Source organism: Ictidomys tridecemlineatus, chromosome 2 (genome assembly GCF_052094955.1).
Source record: "Ictidomys tridecemlineatus isolate mIctTri1 chromosome 2, mIctTri1.hap1, whole genome shotgun sequence".
Taxonomy (NCBI): Eukaryota; Metazoa; Chordata; class Mammalia; order Rodentia; family Sciuridae; genus Ictidomys; species Ictidomys tridecemlineatus.
In genome coordinates, this window is record NC_135478.1 from 150,198,513 (window position 1) to 150,223,703 (window position 25,191).

Genomic DNA, 25,191 nt, shown 5'->3' on the forward strand with positions numbered 1-25,191 from the left:
AGCTAAGATTTGCTTGGTCCAGTGCTATTTTTCCAGAAGTCTTAAGGACAATGTTATGGCAGAATATAGTTGTCCTTAATCTAACTCTTTTAATATCTTAACAAAAAGCATTCTGCCCTTTAGAAATAACACATAAATTATAATTTAAAAATTCTCTGAATAAATGGTTTCAATAATTGTAACATTGCCATTGGTTAATACCTGCATATATGCTAACCAATTCATTTGGTTTTTCAACTATACTCACAAAAATCAGTTAGTATATACAGGTAAGGACTTAAAAAACCTTTGTTATATTGTACCATGTGTTCACAAGCCAGACCCTTGCAAGTGGGTAGTAGTCTAAATTACATTCACTTTAAAGTACATATTCAGAGCGTATTCTGTAATTAATGATATAAGTTATTTTAGACTTAAAAAGAAAAGTATTTAAAACCTACCTGCATTTCTGGTTGTGAGATACATCATTTTTTTCTTTTTTTTGCTACTTATAGTTCCACAAAAAGGTCCTGGAAGGATGACAAGATCAATATAATGCAAACAATATGTCAGAATATGATAAAACTGCTCTGTGATATTTTATGAGAGTGGGATACTCATCTTCTTAATGTCCCATCCTAGGAAGCTCAAGGGGGCAAGGGTGAGTTAAGCCACTGAATTCTGATACTCTACCAGTAGGTGGCAGAAAGGGATTAAAAAGATTAATTTTGAGAGAAAATAAAGCAGATGGGTGGAATTAATTCTAGATATACTTAAATAAAGCCATTGCTTATTTAGACAAAAGAGGCAAAGAAAGGTGAGCACAAAGGGCTGTTTGTACTTATTGTTTCGAGCTCATCACCTGAATTGTCCCAGTCTCTTCTAACAAATGCCTTTCTCTTCTCTTCCAGGAATTGGCTTGGAATGAGACCAGCGCTTCCTCCCTCTTTCACATGGCTAGCCTAGAATCAAATTAATGAATTGTATACCTCAGTGACCAAAATTTGAGACCATATTCTAGTAAGTAGGATAAGCAGTGGTCAGTAAAAATAATGTCATTTAAAAAAAATAACCTTTAGATTTAAATCCATGGTACTGGGTTAATTAGCATTACGGAATTGATTGGTACCTAAAATTCTTTATATATGTTATTTGGTGATGAAATTTTAAGACCAAAATACAAAGATATACAGGCTTCTAAGATTATTAACACTTTTTGTTCATAATATTAAATTAGTCAAAGAAGGGAAAGAAATACTGTTCTATAATACAGAATGAGGGACTATGGTTATAGCTCAGTGGTAAAGCATATGTTCAGCATGCACAAAGCCCTGGGTTTCATCCCTAGCATCAAAAGAAACAAAAACCTAAAAATCCTAAAAGGCAATTATAGTAAGATGTGTTAAGAGAACATTTCATCCAGCACCCTTTAGTAAGACATGTACTATTAATCATAATCCTGCTATACGTTATTTCCTGAGACCAAGTCAATGAAGACAATATACAGGAATTTGAATATTCTGAGAGGTAGTAAATTTAAAATAGGTAAAACTTCATCTAATTTCAAAACATTTGAAATAAAAATAAAAGATATTTTTAAGTAATAGTCTAAGATTTGGCTACATTGTTTATTTCACAGTTACTGTCTTTATCCTTACAACTGGCAAAGAAAACCTGAAATCATTTTTAGCAACCCTGGAAATTAAAGTAATAGACTATCAAAATGCAGGAAAAGATTAAGAAAATGGTGACTGTATTAGAAGAGAAAGATAAATGATGACATTCATAGAAAAAAAACATGGAAAAATAAAAGACATAGCCAAAGAAAGTAGATTTTAAAAATAAGTATTTTAAGACATTCAGTGAAAACCTCTAGAAATCATAGATTCTGTTTAATTTTATCCATCTCTTGGTTTTCTCATCACACAGTACACTTATACATAATCAAAATCTCAAATTTAAATATAGGACACATTAGTAAGACTATTCTTATCTTGTAAATGGTTTTAGAGTTAATGTAAGTTACCAGTATTTCAGTTAATTTTAGTTTGGTCCTACGTTCTTTCCTCTTATACTATGTTCTTTAATGAGACAGTCATTTGGCATGACAGTTAAAAAGTTTCCAGACTTTTTGATTTGTCAGTTTTTCCAATTTTGACTGCAATTGTTTGCTGATACAATTACAAAAACACTCATTACTGTTTCTAAAACTTTCTGAAAGCAGTATTAGAGGAAAGGAAAAATAACATCACCACATAGATCTTATGGAAGATGAGGAAAGGGAAAAATATAGTGATGACACACATTTCTTTTTTTATTCACAGATTTTAATCCAAGACATAAACAAAACTAATATAGCAAACCTTCATTTCTCAATAACTGAGAAGAGGTGAGCAAATAGATTTAAGACCTTAAGAAATTATGCTATACTTGCCATGAACATAAACAGAAAGGGAGAAGACAAGACTATACAAAAGGGTTGACCCCAAGTGAGTTCTTCCTGCTCATAGCATAGTTTAATGCAATCACCCATGTGAAAGAACCAATTGCTCCAATCCCTAAACCAGTGGAACTGTACCATAGGTGGGTGAATTCTGAATTGATTAATAGCTACTCACAAATTCTCTTGCAATTTGCTCTTTTTTTTCCCCAAAAATTAGTAGCCAGGAGACAGAAGCTGTTCATGTGGGAAAAATCAGGGAAGGAATGGTAATACCTTCCTCCTGAATATTCAGATAATGGCCAGATCTAAGACTAAAAATAGAAAAGCAATTGAAGAACATTTGAGAAGCATACTAACCTGCCACCAGTTTGGATCTTCTCTATTTACAATCTGAAGAATTTCTCCTTTGGAAAACTTCAATCCTGCTTCTTTGCAGGGTATCAGGTTATCATTGTATGGGTTATAATCAAAATGACACTTTACAAATACCTAAAACACACATAACAATGAAAAATACTATAAATGAGTTATTTGCCACTGGATTTTTAAATTCCTTTTCAAAGCTCTGTGATTTAATTGTAAGTGACATGTACTTAGTACTTCAAATAAGGAATTTGTCTCTCACAAGTAAAAATCAAGATGTAACATAATTTGGCATCAGAAAAAAACACTAAACATTAGTACTATATTAAAATTGTATTTTAATTAATCTTAAATCAGCAAAGTTTGACAATTATTCCATTCCACATTTTTCTACATTCCCCCAAATTTTTATTTGATTTTTCAACCAATACTGCATAATTTTTAATGTTACTTTTCAATTAATATCCTAAAATAAAGTATGCAGTTGACTGAAGGCATATATTTCATATATATTAGGACTGACTTTGTAAAGGGATCCTGACACAAAAGTTAAAATATAAAAGTTCGTGGTGAAGTTAGACCTGAAATACATTTGGTAATCTTAAAGAAAATTAAAAAAAAAAAAAATCAACTTTCATCCCTAGTAATTTTTTTTAATCAAACATATTTACACTGGCCAAAACTAATATGAAAAATAGTTTTTAAAAATTAACTTGCTCTGATTTATATGGTCACTTATATTTAAATGATTAGCACTAAATTAATTGTAAGACAAATATTGAAAAAGCCTTTTAACTGTTTTCCAATTTAAATTCATTTATATATACATGTTTCTTTTAAATCTGCTTTATTAACAAAAGTATGTCAGTTATCTGGGATATTTTTCTTGTTCACTTTAATTTGAATTCTAATTAATTTAAGCATTTTCAACATTTGAAAGTTCAGACAACTGCTTTTTAAAAACAGACTTTTTTCACACATATTTACAGAAATTCAAATTTTATCTTCTAAAGAACAGCCTCAGTATTAATCAGCAGGTATACTTTAGTAAGCAGGAAAGCACACAATTAGTCAAAATAACAATATTATTTCTCTATTTTGTTTATTATACTTCCATAACTATAACCAATCAGGAGATTCAAATAGTACAAGTGCATATATTATTAGTGTGATAAAAATTAATATGATAGATGCATACTAAAATAATTTAAAAATAACTAAGTTTGGGGACATATGACAAAATTTAGTTATTTAAAATTAGATGATTGTGATAGAAAGCATTGAGAACATTTTCAACAACTTGAAAAAGCTAAAAACTAATGCTAAAAAATCAGTAAGCCAATTTTTTTTTGGCCTGATATACAATTTTAGAAGTATCTAAAAAGCAAGCATACAAACAATATTAAGATTGCTAAAATGTGTCAGCTGGATAACTTGACAATGGCATGCAGCTCTATGTTTTGGGAGTGGGAAAAAAAAACCAAACAAGTAAGTTTAATCAAGGTAAATTTAGTTGACTGATAAGGAAGAAAAAGAGAATACCAGAGAATACTCTGGAATGACTTCATACCTGACGCATGTGTGCTGGATGCCTCTCCATGTTGATGTAACTCTAAAAATATATTTTTAATTGCATAAATAAAGCCAGCTTTTAATTTATAATAAATCAATAAAGTATAAATAACTTCTGGGCCATTTTATTGTTTCACTTGGTAAAGAAACTACCTCTCTAATTAATTGCCCACAAATTATAAGCAATAAGTTAGAGGTACTTAAGATGAGGCAGAGAAAAGGAAATGGTATACATAGTTATAAAATACCTGCATGTTCTTCATTTCTAATAAAAGGGGAGCTTGATGAAGAACCATGTCCTATTATCTAACCATGTTTGTCCTTCTTATGTGTGGGAACATATTTTGTAACCATAAAGTTACAAATTTAATCCAAATTTTAAATATACATTCCCCTACTTTCCTTAAAATTATTCTGGAAATATAATTATTTGTGGAAAACAAATTACATTTCTCAAATATAAAAATTTCTAGAAGGAACAATTATGTTTTCATCTATCCAACTAATTTTGGATCATTCCCTTATGCTCAAATTCAGATTAAACCTAGTTTTACTTAGGTAAAATCTGCCTGAAAAATCAATTAATCCAGCTTTGATATAGATATTCTATAATAACTTTAAAATCATCGGAGAATTTACTATATTTAATGTAATTATTTATTAATTGAATCTTGAAGTGTTTCACTAATAGGCTATGAATGTTAACTGTTCTTTTTTTAAAAAATATTTATTTTTTAGTTGTAGTTGGACACGATACCTTTATTTTATTTTCCTATTTTTATGTGGTGCTGGGGATCAAACTCAGTGCCTCATGCATGCTAGGCAAGCGCTCTGCCTACTAACTGAGCCACAACCCCGGCCCCTAACTGTTCTTTATAAAGAAGTTACTAAACACCATCAACTAAAGCATTTCAATTTCACATTCTTATTTTTTTACAAATAAGAACTGAATGAACAAAAATTAGAAGAGTAAAATTACTTTCCTTTCACTTTTAAACACAGATGATCAACCTCAGAATACAAATTGAAACTGCAACATTTTATTCCTATTTTACTAGTATAAATCCAAATGTTCGTTATATTCTATAGATAGGAAAAACACCTATTAGTCCATATCCCTAATAGACTTGTGGAAGATGGTTCAGCCCCTTGGGAGGACAATTCGGGAAAAACTATGAAAATTACAAATGCATAAACCCTCTGACCTAGTAATCTACTTCTGAGAATGGATTCAATAGTTCTATTAATCAAATACATGCAAAATGATTTATGTACAAGACTACTACTAAGTTATTCCAAACAGCAAAAGATTAGAAGCAACCTAACTATTTAACAATAGGGAATTGGTTAAACAACTGATGATAAGCCTATGTTATATAACACTATTGTAGCAGTTAAAAAAAAAGCATTTGTGAGTGAAAGAGGGTGGTGAGGGGAGGCAGTTTGGGTATGAAGAGGAAAGATCTAAGATGCATGCTTAAGTGAAAAAAAAAAAAGAGAGAAGATTCAAAATAGCATGCATATCATGAAAACCTTTCATGAAAAAGGAAATGGAAGGGGAGTATACAATTTTTATTTACTTGCATATGAATAAAGAAACTACAGAAAGATAAAACTAATAGCACAGTTTCTTATTGGGATGATGGGTATTAGACTGATAGCAGAAAGGATTCACAGGGAGGCAACTGAATAAATACCTACTTAGATTTTTTTGATTTCTGAACCATGAGAAAGATTCACTTAATCAAAAATTTAAATTTTCTGAAACATCTAGCAAACTGGATAGAATATATGAAACAATGTTTCTCAAGACATCAGAGATCAGGCAAGAAAGACAGTGATCTCTACAAGATGTCATCAAACAAAATCATGAACTGCACATCTGCCCCAGTTAATTGCACAGGGAAAGGTCCCTGGATGCAACTCAGGCGAGAAGACTCCTGCTGGAGTCTGGTGATCTCCAAGTTGAGGAGATGAGCTGGAAAATCAGGAAGATTGAGAAGGCAACAGAGTACTGAAAAGAGTATCAGTGAGGAAAGCTACAGAGAGGGAAGACTTAAGAAGCACAGGGACTCCCTCCAGTTTTTAGCTGTCCCCTGTTTAGTACATGCATATAAGGAAAGTACTCAGCTGCTCCTTCCTAACTGATGGTGCACTTGAAAATGTCAAATATCAGGAGGTCATATAAGGTCAAGAATAGCATCCATTCTCACCAGGTTGGTGGGGGAAAAAAAATCTCGATTCATGAGACACTGGGTAGAGTACTTAGAAGGGCAATGCCCTAGACTTCCCCTGCTCTGGTTGCATCTACCAAAGCTTAAGAAGCAAGATTTCAAAGGATCAGAGTACTTCCATGTAACTGCATCAAAGAACAAAACTTAAAAATATTCCTAATACAAAAATATCCACCACCCAACAAACTAAAATTCATGATGCCTGACAGTCAATTGAAAGTGATCAGGAAAATATAACCTAGAAGGAAGAGAAAAGCCAATTAAGAGTAGCCCAGAAAAGATGAAAATAATAGAACCAATAAATAGATGAGGCCAGTGTGATCATTATTTTAATTTTACATTTTGTGTTCAGATGTTCAAGAGTGGGCATGTTAAGTGTATACATGATACACACACACACACACACACACACACACACACACACACACACATACAATTTGAACCTAAAGAAATAGAAACTAATTTTTCTATGATTAAAAAGTCAGTTGTGATTAATAGCAAATGCAGAAGAAAAAATAGTAAACCAAAGATACAGCAATAGAAACTATCCATATGGAAAATATGGAGGAAAAAAGACTCGATGAATAGCACATTAGTGAATTATGAGAGAACTTCAAGTAGCCTGCTATGTAAATGAATAGAAAAAAGAGAAATAGAGGGGTCAAAAAATATCTGAAGAAACTAGAAAAAAAATTTTCTGAGCTTGAAAGTTTTTCTTTTCAATAAACAGAACTAGAAAAAAATAAATATTTATACGCAAAAAGTAAAAGAAAAAATACCAACTTTGATCTTTTCCTCACACTATATATAAAAATAAACTCATAGTAGGTCAGTTATAGACCTAGATATAAAGCACAGAACTATAAAACTTCTAGAATAAAGGAAAAAAATCTTTGACCTTAGGTTATACAATGATTTCTTAAAAAACAACAAAAGCATGACTTACAAAAGAAAATGTATATGAATATGAATATACATATTTGAATGATTGACACTGTTAAGAGAATGAAAAGTCAAGCCAGATACTGGAAGAAAATCTCTGCAAATCAGGATGTTCTTTTCTGAAGATTTTCTCAGTATATGCATGTGGACTACTTGGTTAAACACACACAAACACACACACAAACACACACACACACTCATTTTGAGACAAGCAAGGAGACTATATATATGGCTTAAAAAGATTTGAGGGGCAAATCCATCTGGGGGCCACAAATTTAAGTTTCAGTTGGTGTAGTAAAATTTTATTAAAAAACATATTAACTTAGGCTATTCAAAATTATGCTAATCAAAATTCTCAAATTTCTGTCACATTTGAGTCATTGGCCCATATGAGGGTTAATAATATAAGGAACAACAACATGGATTTGCCAACCAAAACACAGTCTAAGCCTGTGTGGTCCTCCTGTCCTTATTCCATTCTGTCTCTTCCATCATCCTGGCTTCCCCAACTCTTACCCTGGACCTTTATTCACAAACTCCTTTCTTTACCTTTTGTATATAGATTTAATTGCATCTATATATATATATATATTGTTTGAAAGTATGCATTTAGTTATTTTGAATTAAAAATACTATACTATATGCATGTAATGATTTTGGATTTACATGCTTGTTAACCTGTTTCCAGTTGTACATATTAAGAACTACTCTAGGAAATTACTGCATCTTGTTACACATTAACTTTCAACCGATTTTGCCCATTGAACAGTATAAGATGGAATTTCACACTGTGATTTCTAATATAACTGCAAATATTTACTGACCAAGTGTATTTTACTTGATTTAAATATAGAGAATGAAATGGGAAGACAATTTCAAATATTATCCCTATGAATAAACCAATTTCCCTCTATTCCTTCAGTACTTTCTTCTTTTCTTACTGAATGATGTCTTTGTCATATTCCAAAGGGGTGGGGGGGACACACACAGGTCTTTTTCTGAGCTCTCTATTCCACTGATCATATTCTATTTATTCCTATGCCAATACAATATCTTGATTTCTATACAATAAGCCCCTATTCCTGCCCCCTCCCTTTTTGGCCTCAAAAGTGTCTTAGCTATATATCTTATCAAAGGCCATGAAAAATCTTGCTGGAATTCTGATTGAAATTTCATTTAATCTATAAGTCAATTTGAGGAAAACTGACATTTTCACAATATTGTCTTCCTATCCATGAATATGATCTCTCTATAAGAACTCTTCACATTTTTTTTTTTTTGGTGTAGAGGTCTTGACTTTTTTCATTAGATTTATTCTTAACACAAATGTGACATTCTGTACCTCTATTGTAAATGATCTAGTTATGTTTTTAGATGTCTGCTATGACATAAAATTCAAGTGATTGTTGCATATTAATTTATTTTTCTATTACTTTGATAAATTATTAAACTATTACTTCTAAATGTATAATTTGGGAGGAGGTTTTCATGCAAAAAAATCAATTTTTTGTCATACTTCTAAAATCTTTTGTTTTTACAATTTATTTTTGCCATACTATGCTTGTGAAATTTTCAGGAAAATATTAACTGAAAGTGGTGCTAATGAACACCCTTCTTCCATTTTTTTTTTTTAAACTGGGCAAAGACTTTATTCACCTTTGTTTTACACTTCAGTTTCTCAGTTCTTTGACTTAATTAACAGCAAACAAATAATTGAGTATAAGGAATAATTAAAAAGTAAAAATGTCCAAGAGCCTTCAAATTTAAAATATTACAGATCTATATGTTGTTATATCCCAAATGAAAACTTTAAAAAGCAGTCAAAAATCCTTAACATTTCATTATTATTTCTTTAAGAAGTTAAATCAATTCAGTTTGCTTCATTGCTGAAATCCTCATCAAAATTCTAAACAAGATCACCCTTCTTCTCTGTAGCAAGTTGTGCTTTTCCATCCAGTTTCTGCCAGGGTCTGTAAGCTTGTCAGTGCCAAGCTGATTTAGGATCCTGGGTGACATTTCTGTCAGCTGCTTTGTCTCAAATGGCTGGGAATGGTGAAAGTGTGTGTTGCCAGTTATATCTCAATGCTGAGATTATTAAACGGATCAATTCCCTAGTTTGCAAACATATACTGTCCATTCCTAATTTAAGGAAAACTGAAGCTATCATCTGTTATAACAGATATTGATGGTTTTATCATTTGAGGGCAGTTCCTTTCTACCAATACACAGTTGTGTTTCATATTAACAAGGTTCTCTTGGTTTATGATGGGCTCATTTATTATGCTGGAAATGGGGCTCCATGGGAATTTGGAGTTGGCACGTAAAGAGATCTCAGGCAGACCAATAGAGAGTCCAGTTTCTCTCTTTAAAAGAAAGCTTCTAATATTCAACTATTCATAAGAATATTTGTTCCAGTTTTTCTTTTTTTAAAATAAAAGGAGGTTTCTTCTTGTTTTAAATTTACTAATATTTAAAAATAATGAATCAAGCTGGGCACAGTGGCACATACCTGTAATCCCAGTGACTCAAGAGGCTGAGACAGGAGGATCCCAAGTTCAAAGCCAGCCTCAGCAACTGTGAGACGCTAAGCAACTCAGTGAGTGAGACCCTGTCTCTAATAAAATACAAAATTGGGCTGGGGATATGGCTCAGTGGTTGAGTACCACTGAGTTCAATCCCTGGTACCACCCTCCCTCCCCTCAAAAAACGAATCAAATAGATCACAATAAAATAATATTGAGTGGGCTGGGGATGTGACTCAAGTGGTATTGTGCCCACCTAGCATGAGTGAGGCACTAGGTTCGATTCTCAGTACCACATAAAAATAAGAAAATAAAAGATATTGTGTCCACCTGAAACTAAAAAATAAAAAAACTCATTCAAAAAAATAATATTGAGTGATTTCAACACACCTCTTTCACCATTAGGTAGGTAATCCAAACTATGTAAAAACTTTTCTGAAATAAAAAATACTCGTAATTAAATGGAGCTAACAGACAACTATAGAATATTTAAATCATCAACAAATACATTCAGTTTCTTCTCAGTGGCACATGGAACTTTCTCTACAATATATTTTAAGGCACAAAGAACGTTAGCAAATACAGAAACAGAAATAATTCCTTGTATCATGTCAGTTCATAAAGAAATGACATTAGAAATCAACAAGATAAAAAACAGAAACCATTTTAATGATGATCTAAAGGGATATATTTTTTTAAAATTTTATATAAAGGGATAAATTTTTTAAAATCTTAGATACAAATGAGAATAGACAAATAATACATCAAAATTCCTCAGATAGGGGCTGGGGTTGTGGCTCAGTGGTGGTATGCTTGCCTAGCATGCGTGAGGCACTGGGTTTGATTCTCAGTACCACACAGACATAAATAAAATAAAGATTCATCAACAACTAAAAAATATTTTTAAAAAAATCCCTCAGACAGTATGAGGGCAGTTCTAAGAGGAAAGTTTACAGCACTGTGTTCTTACATTAAAAAAAAAAAAGGAATATCCTAAATAAATAATCTAATATTACACTTTAAGGTCCTAGAAAAAGAAGAACAAAACCTTAGCTTAACTAACCCAAAGAAAAAAAGCCCCAAATAAGCAAAATTAGAGATGAAAAAGGAGATATTGCCAGATAGTTATGAAATCCAGAGAATCATTAGAAACTATTTTGAAAATTTATACACCAATAAACAGGGAAACCTAGAAGATACTAACATATTTCTAGACATGTATGATCTACCCAAATTGTACACAAAGGTACAGAAAACCTAAACAAACTAACATCAAGCAATGAAACTTAAACAGCAATTAAAAGCTTCCCAACAAAGAAAAGCCCAGGACTAGATAGCTTCTTAGCTGAGTTCTACCAGACCTTTAAAGAAGAACTAACACCAATCTCTCTCAGATTACTCCATGAAATTGAAAAGGAGTGAACATTTAAATTCCAAATACATTCTATAAAGCCAGTATCACCCTGATACCAAAACCAAAGACACATCAAGGAAAGAAAACTTCAGAACAACATCCTTGATGAACATAGATACAAAAATACTTAATAAAATTCTGGTAAACCATATCAAAAAACACATTAAGAAGACTGTACACCATGATCACATACTTTTCATTTCAGGGATGCAAAGTTGGTTCAACATACGCAAATCAATAAATGTGACTTATCACATAACTAGAATTAAGGAGAATAATGATCACACGATCATCTCAACAGATACAGAAAAAGCATTCAACAAAATCCAGCACCCATTCATGTTAAAAACACTGGAGAAACTAGAGATAGGAGGAACTTAACCTCAACATTATAAAGGCTAGATATGACAAACCCAAAACCAACATCATAATGAACAAAGAAAAACTGAAAGCATTTCCTCTAAAAACCACTCTCATCTGCTCAATATAGTTCTTGAAACTCTAGTTAGTTAGAACTATCAGACAAAAGAAGGCAATTGAAGGAATACAAATTACCTGTTTGCTGATGACATGATTCTATATTTGGAAGACCCAAAAAAACTTCACCAAAGATTTCTAGACCTGATAAACAAATTCAGCAAAGTAGCAGGATATAAGATCAACATACACAAATCAATCACTTTCCTATAATCCAATAATGAATCTGCTAGGAAAGAAATCAGGAAAACTATGACATTCACAATAACCTCAAAAAAAAAAAAAGAAAATTTGGTAATAAATCCAACCAATGAGGTGAAAGATCTCTACAATGAAAACTATAGAACTCCGATGAAAGAAATCAAAGATCTTAGAAGCAGGATGTTCTTGAATAGGAAGAATTAATATTGTCAAAATGGTCACACAACCAAAAGCAATATATGGATTCAATGCAATCCTCATCAAAATACTGGGGCTGGGGTTGTAGCTTAGTGGTAGACTGCTTGCCTCACAGGTGTGAGATCCTGGGTTTAATCCTCAGCACCACATAAAAATAAATAAATGAAAATAAAGATATTGTGTCCATCTACAACTTAAAAAAATACCAATGACATTTTTCACAAAACTAGAAAAATCAGTCCTAAAATTCATTTTGAAGATCCAGAATAGCAAAAGCAATCCTGAACAAGAAGAGTGATGCTAGAGGCATCACAATACCAGATCTCAAATTATATTACAGAGCTACAGCAACAAACCCGTATGGTATTGGCTCAAAAACATTTGACATGAAGACTATTGGAATCAAATAGAAAACATGAGATAAATCCACGCAGACACAGTCATACAGTATTTGACAAGTTGCCAAAAATACATGCTGGGAAAAATATAGCCTTTCTAACAAACAGTGCTAGGAAAATTGAATATTCATATGTATATGATTGAAAACAAATACTTCTTTCTCAACCTACACAAAATGTGGATTTTTTTTTGATCAATGTGGATCAAGACCTAGAAATTTTGCAACTGCTAGAAAAAAGAAAAGAAAATATACAGGCATAATACTCCATCATATAGGTGAAGGCACTGTCTTCCCTAACAAGACTATTAAAGTGTAAGAAATAAAACCAAGCATCTATAAATGGGATGGAATCAAATTAAAAAGCTTCTGCAAAGCGAAGGAAACAATTAAGAGTGTGAAGAGAGAGCCTGCAGAATAAAAGATTTTTGCCAGCTGCTCCTTTGACAGGGAATTAATATCCATAATACTTAAAGAACTAAAAAGATTTAACTCCAATAGATAAATGAACAAAAGAACTAAACAGACACTTCTCAAAAGAAGAAATACAAATGACTAAAAAATATATGAAAAAATGTTTAACATTCCTAGCAACATTCCAATCAAAAGTACATCGAGATTTCATATCACTCCAGTCAAATTGAAAACTATCAAGAATACAAGCAACAACAAATGTTGGCGAGGATGTTGGGGGAAAAGGTACACTTATACATTATTGGTGGGACTGCAATTAGTACAACGCTCTGGAAAGCAGTAAAGATATTCCTCAAAAAAAAAAAAAATAGGAATGTAACCACCATATGACTCAGCTTTGCCACTCCTTGGCATTTAGCCAAAAGAACTAAAATCAGCATACTAGAGTGATATAGTCATATCAATGTTATAGCAGTGCAACTGACAACAGTCAAATTATGAGATCAACCCAAGTGCCCATCAAAAAAAGAATAAAGAAAATATGGTATATATGCATGATTTACTCAGCTATAAAGAATAATGACTTATGGCATTTGCTGGCAAATGGCTGGAATTGGAAAACACCATGCTAAGAGAAATAAGCCACATACAGAAAAGAAAAGGGTTGAATGTTTTCTTATATATATATAGAATCTAGACCAAACCAAGGGGGAAAAAGTGGCTGGTAGGGGAATCCCTATGAAAATAGAAGGGAGATCAGAGAAGCAGAGGGTTGATAGGGAGGGAGGAAGGACAGAAAAAGAAAGGAATGGTGGAATGAAATTAATCAAATTATGCTAAGTACAAATATAAATATACAGCAGGGAATTTCACCTTTATGTATATCTATAAAGCACTAATTGAAAAAAGTCTATAAATAAATAGAGGACCAGTAGAGTAGAAGAAGGGAAACAAGGGAGGATGTCGGGGAACTGAATTGGAACAAATTATATTCCATGCTTATTTCATTATCTCAGAATGAAGCACAATATTATATATAACTACAATTCACTAATAAAAATAAATAAAATACTTTAAGAAAAAAATAGGTGTTGAATTTTATCAAGTACTCTATTGAGATTATTCTGTTTTAATTTGTTAATGTGTCTAGTTTCATATATGGGTTTTCTAATATGAAACTATGCTACTAGCATACTCACAATATATCCAATGTAGACATGGTTATATTATGATCTCCTTTAAGCACAATTAAATTTTATTTGTCACTATTTTGTTGGGATTTTTTACATGTATATTCTTAAATGAAATTTAATGTAATTTCTTTCCCTATAATATTTTTGGTATTCAGGTCATGCTGATCTTAAACAATGAATAAAAGAGAATTCCTATTAGTTTGGTCCTAATGAAGAAACAGAATTATGAACAGCCTCTAAAACCTAAACTACATTTAAGGTGAAGAACTTCAGACTGGCTACAATGTCCAGATTACCCTAGTCCTCATATTTAAAAAGATTTCATACAGATTTTGGACTATTAGCTAGTAATCCCAAAGCATTCTGACAAAGATGATCTACTGGCGTGCTTTGAAAAACACCACCATGGCAGGGAGACCACCTGGCTTCCATCTACATTTACAGAAATCTAGAAGAAGAGCTGCAACTGACTCCATAGCATAGGAATCTGCACTTTCCCATGGGAACACATTCCAGATCTCTCAATGGATGCCTGAAATCTCTGATAGCACCAAACTCTACAATTCAATGCCTTTTCCATCCTAACTAAGCACTTCATAGGCAACATGGCCGTATTTTTTGCTGTTTGAGGTGAGAACACAAAGTTTGCACTAATCTTTCTTCACAATTTTGTAGCTTAAAGATTTGTTCTTGATGTGTATCTTAGTGATCTCAGCATCGAATTATTTTCCTTTCTTTATTAAGTCAAAGTTTCACTTTTTCACTCAAAAGAATCACTTTATGGCTTTTGAACTGGCATATCTGAATTGCCAGCATTACTTTTCTTGTGCTTCAGGGTTGTTATTAAATAAAACGGGTTGCAGAAACACAAGCTTTGTGATACCACAACTGGTGATCAGGTAATAGATTCAGCCACTAAGTGAATGGTGAGAGGTAGCGAACACAGCATAGGTGCACTAGACGAAGGAATTATTCATCCTCTGGTTGGAACAGGACAGTGCAACATTTCATCATACTAATCAGAATAGTGTGCAATCTAAAACTTATATGAGTTCTTTATTTAGCAATTTTCCAATTAACATTTTAAGACTTTGGTTGACTGCAGGTAACTGAATCTGCAGAAAACAAAACCAGAGACATGTGAAATTTATTGAACTATATGATAAAGCTACTACACAGAGTTGAGGAGGCTAAATGCCCTTCCTTTCTAATAGTTTCCATTAGCAGGGTGCTCCTGGGTTGCCCAGGGCAGTCCTGACTTATGTCTATTATTCCAATGTAATGAGTAATAGCTCCCCTGTTTGTTTTTACAAAAGTCCCCCTTTGGACATCTGTAGTCCTCCTTTGGGATCCTCCATGTTATAGTCTTTCCATTTTTACGGTCGGATAGGCCTGAGTCTGCTTCACAAGCTTGTAGGACCTCTTCTCCCCCATTTTAATCCCCTCCTCCAGCTCTAAAGGCTAAGTGAAAGCCAGAGTTTCAGAAGGTATGGGATAGGAAAATATACTTAAGTCAAGACTAAATATCTACACATTTCATTCTATTCAGTGTACACAATACAGAATCTATGCAAATCAAAACTACATTGAGATTCCATCTCACTCCAGCCACAATGGCAATTATCAAGAATAAAAGCAACTACAAATGTTGGCAAGGATGTGGGGTAAAAGGTATACTCATACATTGCTTGTGGGACTGCAAATTGGTGAAACCACTATGGAAAGCAGTACAACCTGGTATGGAACCACCATTTGTCCCAGTTATCCCATTCCTTGGTTTATACCCAAAGGACTTAAAATCAGCATACTACAGTGACACAGCCACATCAATGTTTATAGCAGCTCAATTCACAATAGTAAACTATGGAACCAACCTAGATGCCCTTCAACAGATGAATGGATAAAGAACCTATAGTATATATACATAATGGAAACTTACTCAACCTTAAAGAAGGATGAGATTATGGCATTTTCAGGTAAATGGATGGAACTGGAGAACATCATGCTAAGCAAAACAAGCTAATCCCAAAGAACCAAAGGGCTGAATGTTTTCTCTGATATTTGGATGCTAATTCACAATAAAGGTGGGGAGTACTAGGGAAGAACAGAGGTACTTTTTATTAGAGAGGAGTGAAGGGAGGGGAGGGGTTTTGGGAGAAGTGATGATAGTTGAATGAATCAGACATTATTACCCTAAGTGCATATATGATTACACAATCTTTATAACATCATGTACGACCAAAAGAATGAGAAGTTATACTCCATTTATGTATGATGTGTCAAAGTACATTCTACTGTCATGTATAACTAATTAGAAAAAATTAAAAAATTTTTTAAAAAGATACAGAATCTACATAGAAACTTAATATCACAAAAATGTATTTTGCCTGTAAAGTCCATTGTAGCCATGTAGGAACTGTAGGAATTCTGAAGCTAAGACCATTGGGGGAAGGGGGTTTGAAGGGATCTTCCTATCACAATGCATATAAAATAACCAAAAAATAGCAAAACTTAGATTTCACTCTTCTAATCTATTGAGGTGCAAGACAGGTCTCATGTTGTCACAAATGGAAAAGTAACAGTAACATGAGATGTCTAAGTACTAATGCATTTTATTTTTACAATTCCCTTTTTTTTAAACTAAGGTCTCCACTTTCATTTCAATCAAAGTTCATTATAAACTATTATTTTCAGAAGCTCCATTTATTTGGTAGAACTCAAAACTAAATAGTCCACCCTATTTTCCAGAGAACAGTTTAAAATAGGCATTCAACAAATATTATTTTGAAGAATTATATGGAAGATAAAAACAAAGTTCCTGTGCTCTAGTATTAACAATATGAAGGAAGATACCTTGGCAGTATTTTATGCAAGAAAATGTAAAATTTCATTCCTACATAAAATAATAAATTTCTGGAATAAAATTGAACATTAGAGGTATCAATCTAAAAAATGATATTTCCTATTTCTGTTTTCTAAGTTTGAAAATCCTCTTTTCCATTCCAATACTACTATAATTTTCAACTATTTTTGTGCAATTCCTTTCTTTTTCTTTCTTTATAATTTCATCATACATTTTTATCATCTCCATCAATAACTACAGTAGCCACTTGTTAACCTAGTTGGTCTTGATTGTTAAAATATTCCCTTATTCAAATATCTATTTTACCTAAAATACAGATCAAATGTCTGCAAACCAAGCGTCCAAGATCTTCTGTATCCATCCTCCTTTTTAGCTTCATTCTTTATTCAGCCTATCACATGAACACTAATCTGGAAGTGATATACACAATGTCCTCTCAAAGGCCTTAATACAAAGCCTGGAATACATGTCAAAAATGTTTGTACATTAATATTTAAATGGATTTATGGTTTTTCTGATACCTAGATGTAAGGACAGAGGTTCACAGTGTTCACAAAAAATGTACTTTCTATTTCCTTTATAATAGCAAGATAGTGTTTTTAAAAAATTCATTAATTCACCTATAACAAAATAAATCAATTCAGAAAATTAAAGCAATTCTTTCCTTTTGCAAAAATGGTAGCAACTGGTGGGTTATATCTAACAGAGTTATTAGGTATTCTTAACATTACCAAACTTTTATTACTAACCTGTTGAGGAGTAATGGTATCTCTATAACTTGGTAAAATTTTTAGGGTGACACTTCCACTAATATTTTTCAGTAATTCCTGTAATTCCTTTGGGTTGTTTCCAACCTCATGGCCATTGACTTCTTTGATGATATCTCCCACATGAAGCAGACCTTGTCGATCTATCATTCCTCCATGAAGGATTCGGGCAATTACCAGATCATTATTTTCAACCCTGAACGTTACACCCTAGAAGAAACAAGAAATAGAATAACCATTTATTTTATTTTATTAAGAAGAAATAGGTAAATATTCATGAATATAAGAAATAATTCCAAAGCTATATAAGTTGTTCTTACTTTTCCCATGATCAATCCTGTCTTAATATTTTAATCCCATTCAGCTAGATGCAATTGTAAGAATATACAGCACCCATCAAAAAGAACTTTCTTGGTAAAGTTAACCCTAAAAATGAAACAAATACTAGTATCTAGGCTGTATTCCACAGGATAAAAGGAAGGTCAAGGAAATATGAAAGGGTATTTGTGCATTCTCATTCTTGGCTTTTCCTTTTCTTCATTTCACTATTCTTAGGATCCACAACAGCAGAAACAGTGAACTTCACTACTTACAGGTATTTGAAAAATGGCTTCAATTTTTAATAACCAACCTTTTACCATGTTTTAATACTATCATTAGTAAGCAACCCGAGTTCATTATTTTTTTAAAGACAGAAAGAATTGAAGTAGTTCTCTTTTGAATTCTTTGATACCTACTGGCATACTTCTAACATCTAAGTTAAACTTTTCTTTTTAGTTTTATATGCTCAATCAATTTGAGAGACTGTCAGCTGTGTGTTTATATGTGGGTAAAAAAGACTGATAAAAAGTTTTCAGATTATGTTAAGAAAAAGGAAAAAAAAACAGATAAAAGTAGTGACTGAGTCACAATTTGTTTACATTTAAGATTTAAGAAGGCACTGATTTATCTACTTACCAATGGCTCTCCAGCTCTTTTGTGAATTCCAAGAATACGAATGGCATCTACTGGTAATAACTGATTATTGAGAGAAGAATTATTCATTTCTGGGCTTGACGGAGGTGAATCATAACACTTTGATGCCACAATATCATGGGCTTCCAAGAGTGACTGTAAGAAGTGAACACAGCCTGTGGTTATTAGCTACTGATGGAATAAGTTACTAAAAATAATTTGTTAGTTCATTAGCCCAGTGGTGTACTAAAAATTTCCCAGGCGTACATTATTAAATTCCCAAACATGAATTGAATCAAATATATATAGAATATTTTTAAAGAAATATAAAAATAGCTTTAAATATATAAAATAGAATTATATAAAATAGCTTTAAATATTTTCATCATCAAATAGTATTATATTCTTGTCTTAGATTTGAAGAGATTGAAAGAATTCAGTCACATGTTTTTAAAATGACATGCTCACTGGAAACCAAACCTAGGTCATCAAAATAATTTAGTATTTACCATTAATTCTTATTTTATTAGGTATTATAAAAACCCAAATGACAAGGACCCTAATATTTACACTTATGTTGCTAATAACTTGATATATTTTCTAAACCTATGGAATGTATTAAAAAAGATGTGAATTAGAAAATAGATAAATATCTGCATCTTATATCAGAGATAGAAAATTTTGCTACTAATAAAGGTTTAATCTATAAAAGACATTTTTGAGGGAAAAATGAGTTAGTAAAGATTCTCCATATATTGCATTTTAAAATTATATTCCCTCTCTGTGTTATTATCATGGATGATTTTGATCTAGCATTCTAGGAATTTCTTACATTTTTATATATTTAAAATGTTTGTCAATCCTTACCCTAAAGGAATAAGTTTTACTACAGTTGCACATATTCATCATAATGCTAAATTTAAAAAAAAATTTTGAGTGAACAGACTACAAATTCAAAACAATAAATCAAAATAGAAGAGGGGAACATATAACACCAAGTTCACACAAAAAAAAAAACAATCTGGATATTGGTTTAATTGGTAATTCCTAGTCATTTCATGAAATCATTTGTAAGAAACTGGAGAAAAAAAATTCAAAAGGAACTCCCAAATGCATATGTTAAGAATTCTTCCTATAAATGCTGGAAGTTATTCAAAACTCTAGGCTGGGCTGCTTGGTTGTCCACCCTGTATTCTCAGGCAGTATTTTTCATTCCTGTTACTTGAACCACTTCTTACACACTCCTAATTTCCTATATTCTAGTTCAGAACTCTCATATGCTTCAGATTAATGTACTAAAAATCTGTCCACATGGCTAAAGTCTTGACAATTTGAAAATCAAAGAGTAATTATACTTGAAACACTGAATAAGTACACAATGTTATTTAAAACACAAAAAGACTAAAAAACTAAGTTGGTATCATATGAAACTAAGTTGTTATCATAAGAAAATGCTATTTTAAACAAGTCTTTGCTTTGAAAATAGGTAAAGAGAAGGATCTAGCATTTCTCTGCTTTTCCAGGAGGAAATCCATTATAGGGTAACAGCCCCTCTGATGAGAAGCTTTACATTTATCAAAGAACACAGCTAATAAAAATAGAACAAGAATTTGAAAAAAAAGAGTCATATTGTAACCACTAATGAAAATATTGATCTAGGCAAAGATTATTAATTTGTGTTCTCGAGAAGGTAAATGGTTGATAGGAACTAGCATTTATATAACGTCAGAATAATAACAGACTAGATTACTTCATGGGGAGATTTTATAGAAAACAATAGACTGTCATCTTTACTCAGGAACCAAATCAACAATGTGAGGGGGGGGCGGCAATCAGGTATTCTACTTCTTCTGACAGTCTAATTCATGTTGCAAATCACTTAAGATGAACTGTAGTTCTAAATCATGGATTTGAATCATAAACCTTTTAGCTAGAACTTCTGGTAATAGGAAATAGAACTGATAACTGAATAACCCAGCAGGGCAGCAGCCAGACAAATCCTGGAAGTGCCACACTCTACATGACAGTGGCTTGGACTCTTCAGTAAGTCAACATCATAAGAGGAAAAGGGGTTGACAGACAGAAGTCACACACAGATTTAGGTTGGAAACTCATATGTACAATACCCTTCTCTCCACTAGGATTCTGACTGTCTCCAAGATAAAACATAAATACCTTAGCATTCCTTATAAGAACACAGTCAACTAGTCCCTGCATAAAACGTGTGCCTGCTGTATGTCTGCAGCTTTTGTACCAAAGGTGCTGATTGATGTAGGACCCATCCCACTGTTATCTTCATATTTATTGTAGAGTCACATAAAGACTTTGAGAAAAAGCAAAGGGGTGTTACTATTTGATTTTGCAATGGAAAACGTGAAATTTGCAATGGAATTTGCAAAGGAAAACGTGTGACATTCTTCCATCTTAGTTACCCTTTCTCCACTAAAAAGTAATGTCTCTGTCAAAAATCATGTTACCCTATATGACTGAATGTATTTCTGGGGTTTTCATTCTCTTCAATTCATCTATTTTCCTAACACTCCCCAATATCACACTATCCTGATTAATTCAGGTTTTTTAAAAGAAATCTTTTTGTCATTTGATGAAGGAGATTCTTCTTGGTGAAAATGATTAACTCATTTACTGACCAAACTTTAAACTGTACTTATTTCTTTGTGGAATAAGTATGTTTGTTAATAGTTTCTACCCTTAGCTCTCCTTTGTTTCATATCATCAACCACACCCGAGTCTTGAGAAGCAATACTAAAAAATGTTCATCATTGACCCCAAAGAGTAATGGGAAACAAAGTGGCAGTAAAGAAGAAAAAAATTACATTCTCATGGTGAGGAAATTTTGCTAGCATGATACCTGATCTTATAAAAGGGATGTTGTTTTCTTTAACTGCACAAAGGAAAATCCATGGTGATGTATTTCTGTACATTTATACAGTAGGTACAGTTATATCTGTGTATTTATGTATTTTCAGCATATCAGAATATTAAACTATCTAAGTTGGAATTTATATACTTATAAAAAACGGCCTCAAGTAATTCTCCAAAGAAAAAAAAAATCACCTAAAACTGGAAATGAACTACTAAGGAATTTCAGGAACATAGGGAACTTGGGGAGAAGAGCTGTAGGGAAAGGTTACCTGGAAGTGAGGCTCTTTGAGTATACCAACCAGTTCTGCCACATTTTCATCCACATTTATTAGGGGAGTGATATCTTCAAGAATTTCATTAACTAATTCCAAGTTATTATCACTGACAGCTTCTAGTTTTGAATCTTCAAGCCTCTCATGAGCCTGAGAAGACAACAGTTTATTAAAGTAATGGTACTTTTATTTCATTTGCTCCAGACCATAGTTTACTTCTTCATTTATTCATTTTTCATAGTTTTAAAAGATAATACTTGGAGGTTTGATTCACTGAAACCTATTTTAATATTTCTATCAGTAGAAATATTTGAATTTTAAATTAAATATACCAGGCAGTATAATAAACGTTGGCCTCCATTCCTATCCTATAGGTCATAAAAAACTCATTTTTATGACTACTCCTGAAAAAACATGACTATTAAAAACCATGTTATGCTCCTACCCACTAACAGGATTTCCTAATGACATTCTAGTCAAGGTTCTAACTCTGAATGCTACTGTTTATTTCTTATTCAATGATTAAGTATACAAAAAGAATAAGAATGTAACCATCACATATGTTAACATTTCAAAAAATGATAAATATCATCCTGAAAATTCCAGAATCCTAAAGTTATTAATTTTCTAATTTGAAAATTCAGGCTGGGAATGTATCTCAGTAATGGAGTACCTGTCTTTAGCATGCACAAGACTGGGTTTGAGCCTCAGCAATGTCAAAAATAAATAAATAGATTGATAGAAAGAAAGAAAACCAGTTCATTTAGAGAAAGAAAAAAGCCAATTTAGAGTAATTGGACTTTGAAAGACCTCATATTTAATTAGGAGAATGAACCTTCCTGTCTCTAATTTTAAGTTTTGTTTTTGTTAAAAAACATCACCATCTTATCCACAGAAAATACACTCTGAACCATAATAGCATTATCCTTAGATAGCAGAAGTAAAGCAGTTTTTAATTCAAACTGAGAATGAACACAAAGCAGGCTGAACCTTTGCTGATAAATAGTTTTTGCTTTTCTGACAAATAGGTGCTTTCTGATGTTGAAGATGGAAAAGCATAATTATTAAGATTTAATTTTTAAGTAAAATCATGTAAGATGACAAATCTTACATTTTCCCATTCATCTCTATAAGTGCTGAGGAAAAATCCAAATTTCAAATGGTGACCGCATTAACTAAACTTTATTAGTTTCCTGTAATTCTTTACATATTATTATATCTGCCACCACACAAAATGGTTCCTTTAGAGTTCAAATAACAATATTCTAATTTTTAAAGATGAACTTTTTGTTTAAACTTTTTCCTAGGTGATTCACATGAGTGAAGTAAGTATAAGTTATTATTATTTTTTAAGAGACAGGTATCTTGTTATGTTGCCCAGGCTGCCACCAAAATCTAGGGCTGAAGCAACACTTTATCTCAGCTTCCTGAGTAGTTGAGATTACAGGTCTGCACCATTACATATGGTGAAATGATTTCTTAATTAGAAGAAGGGATTATATACTAAGCAACATTTTAAGAAAGACCTCAGGAAAGGAAATTTTTAAAATCATATGAAATAGACTGATAAAGAAAAAAACTGTTATTAAACAAAAGGAAAAATGTCAAAAGGCCAAATGTAATTTAAATGGAGGAAAAAGTTTCTATTAGATTTAGATAAGAAAAAATTAAAGACTAGAAAATCCCAAAATGATGGATATAATTTGTAATTTTGTGAAAAGTATAATACACACCAGATAAGAAAAGGATGATGAAGACACCCAACACATATTACATAATGATTATCACCACTACAAGTAAATTAATCTACATAATTAGTTACTTCTTACAAAAAAGCTACAATACTCAGATATTATTATGGTACTATAAGAAGAAAGCTTAAAAATATTGGAGGAAAGAACTTTAACATGTACTGAGGTTTGTGTTTGTGTGCACCAAGTGCTACACCCCATGTACTCTGTATGTTTATGTGATGTATCTGTGTGTATTCACAAAAGCCGGTAGTTATTCAAAACTTCACTCTATAAATGAAGACAATGATGCAAAAGTAGGTGACAGGATTTGCTTGAGTTCACATTCCTGGTAAATGGCAGAAATGGGTATGTAATACTAAGGCTTGAGATCTTACCTGTTGAAGCTTATTTGACGATTACTATACAGAGAGCCACTCGAACATTATTTTGTAGTAAATAATTCAATCCCATAGATGATGTATAATTCTTGTTCACTTAAATGTATAAGACATGTTCTCACAGGCTGCTAGTTTATTTGTTGCTTCTTAGCATGGTTCTTTAGCATAGGTGTGTTGTTACTTTTGTTCTAACTTATCCCTCTCTGAGTTATCTGCTACTCCTATGGCTCAGAATACTACCTCGCCCCTCTGACTTTCACTCTTTTGCTCTGAGGAAGTGCAATAAAGAGCACTTGTTGATTTTTTTTTGCATTATAATTTTTAATACCGCTTTCTACCACAATTTAGGCATAATTTGGCGTGAACATACTTTATATGAGGCAAGCACTCTACCAACTGAGCTATATCACCAGCCCAACATACTTTATATACAGAGTTATGAAAAATTGTGCTGTGAATGGATAATTACGAATGTAATGCATTCCACTATTGTCATGTATGAAAGAAATAATAAAAAAAAAGAGTATTTGTTTCTCCAGGAAATGGTTGAAGACTGGCCTGCTACTTTCAGGCACCATGTTAACATATTTTCTATATAATCCCATGTTATATGACCATCACATGGTCACTATTTTGACGTTGATAGTATTCAACACTTCAGGAAAGAAATGATCACTGTCACAGATATCTCTTCCCTTTCTTTCTATATGCATCTACCTACTACTCACCTCCTTTTGGGTGAAGATAGATAGGAATGTGGAAAGGACTAATGGTCAGAGTAAAAGAGGAAATCAAATAGGAGAGAAGAATTGTGCCATAAGCAAACTCACATATACCTAAATATTTTTCACATCAATCTCACATATTATTTTATGGTAAAAAGAATCTCACTGGAAAATAAATTCTCAGAGAAAAGTGAAATTACAGCTATAGTCATATTAATATGGAAATCCAATTTCTGAAATATATTTG

The 25,191-nt window shown here is 32.2% G+C and overlaps 1 protein-coding gene across 12 annotated transcripts in view; it reads right to left on the bottom strand.

The window, feature by feature from the left end:
• The window catches only part of Pals2 (protein associated with LIN7 2, MAGUK p55 family member), a 113,867-nt gene that overhangs the window by 22,841 nt on the left and 65,835 nt on the right, over positions 1-25,191 (bottom strand). For 10 of the 12 annotated variants that reach the window (XM_078039967.1, XM_078039962.1, XM_078039961.1 and 7 more), the window contains 7 exons: positions 22,086-22,238; positions 18,937-19,089; positions 17,962-18,189; positions 4,356-4,397; positions 2,780-2,911; positions 842-941; positions 441-509 (listed from right to left, as the gene is read on the bottom strand). In XM_078039967.1, the coding sequence (XP_077896093.1) occupies positions 441-509; positions 842-941; positions 2,780-2,911; positions 4,356-4,397; positions 17,962-18,189; positions 18,937-19,023 (658 nt within the window). In that variant the 5' untranslated portion in view covers positions 19,024-19,089; positions 22,086-22,238. The remainder of the gene's footprint in view (positions 1-440; positions 510-841; positions 942-2,779; positions 2,912-4,355; positions 4,398-17,961; positions 18,190-18,936; positions 19,090-22,085; positions 22,239-25,191) is intronic. The other 2 variants (XM_078039966.1, XM_078039965.1) reach the window with 2 other exon arrangements.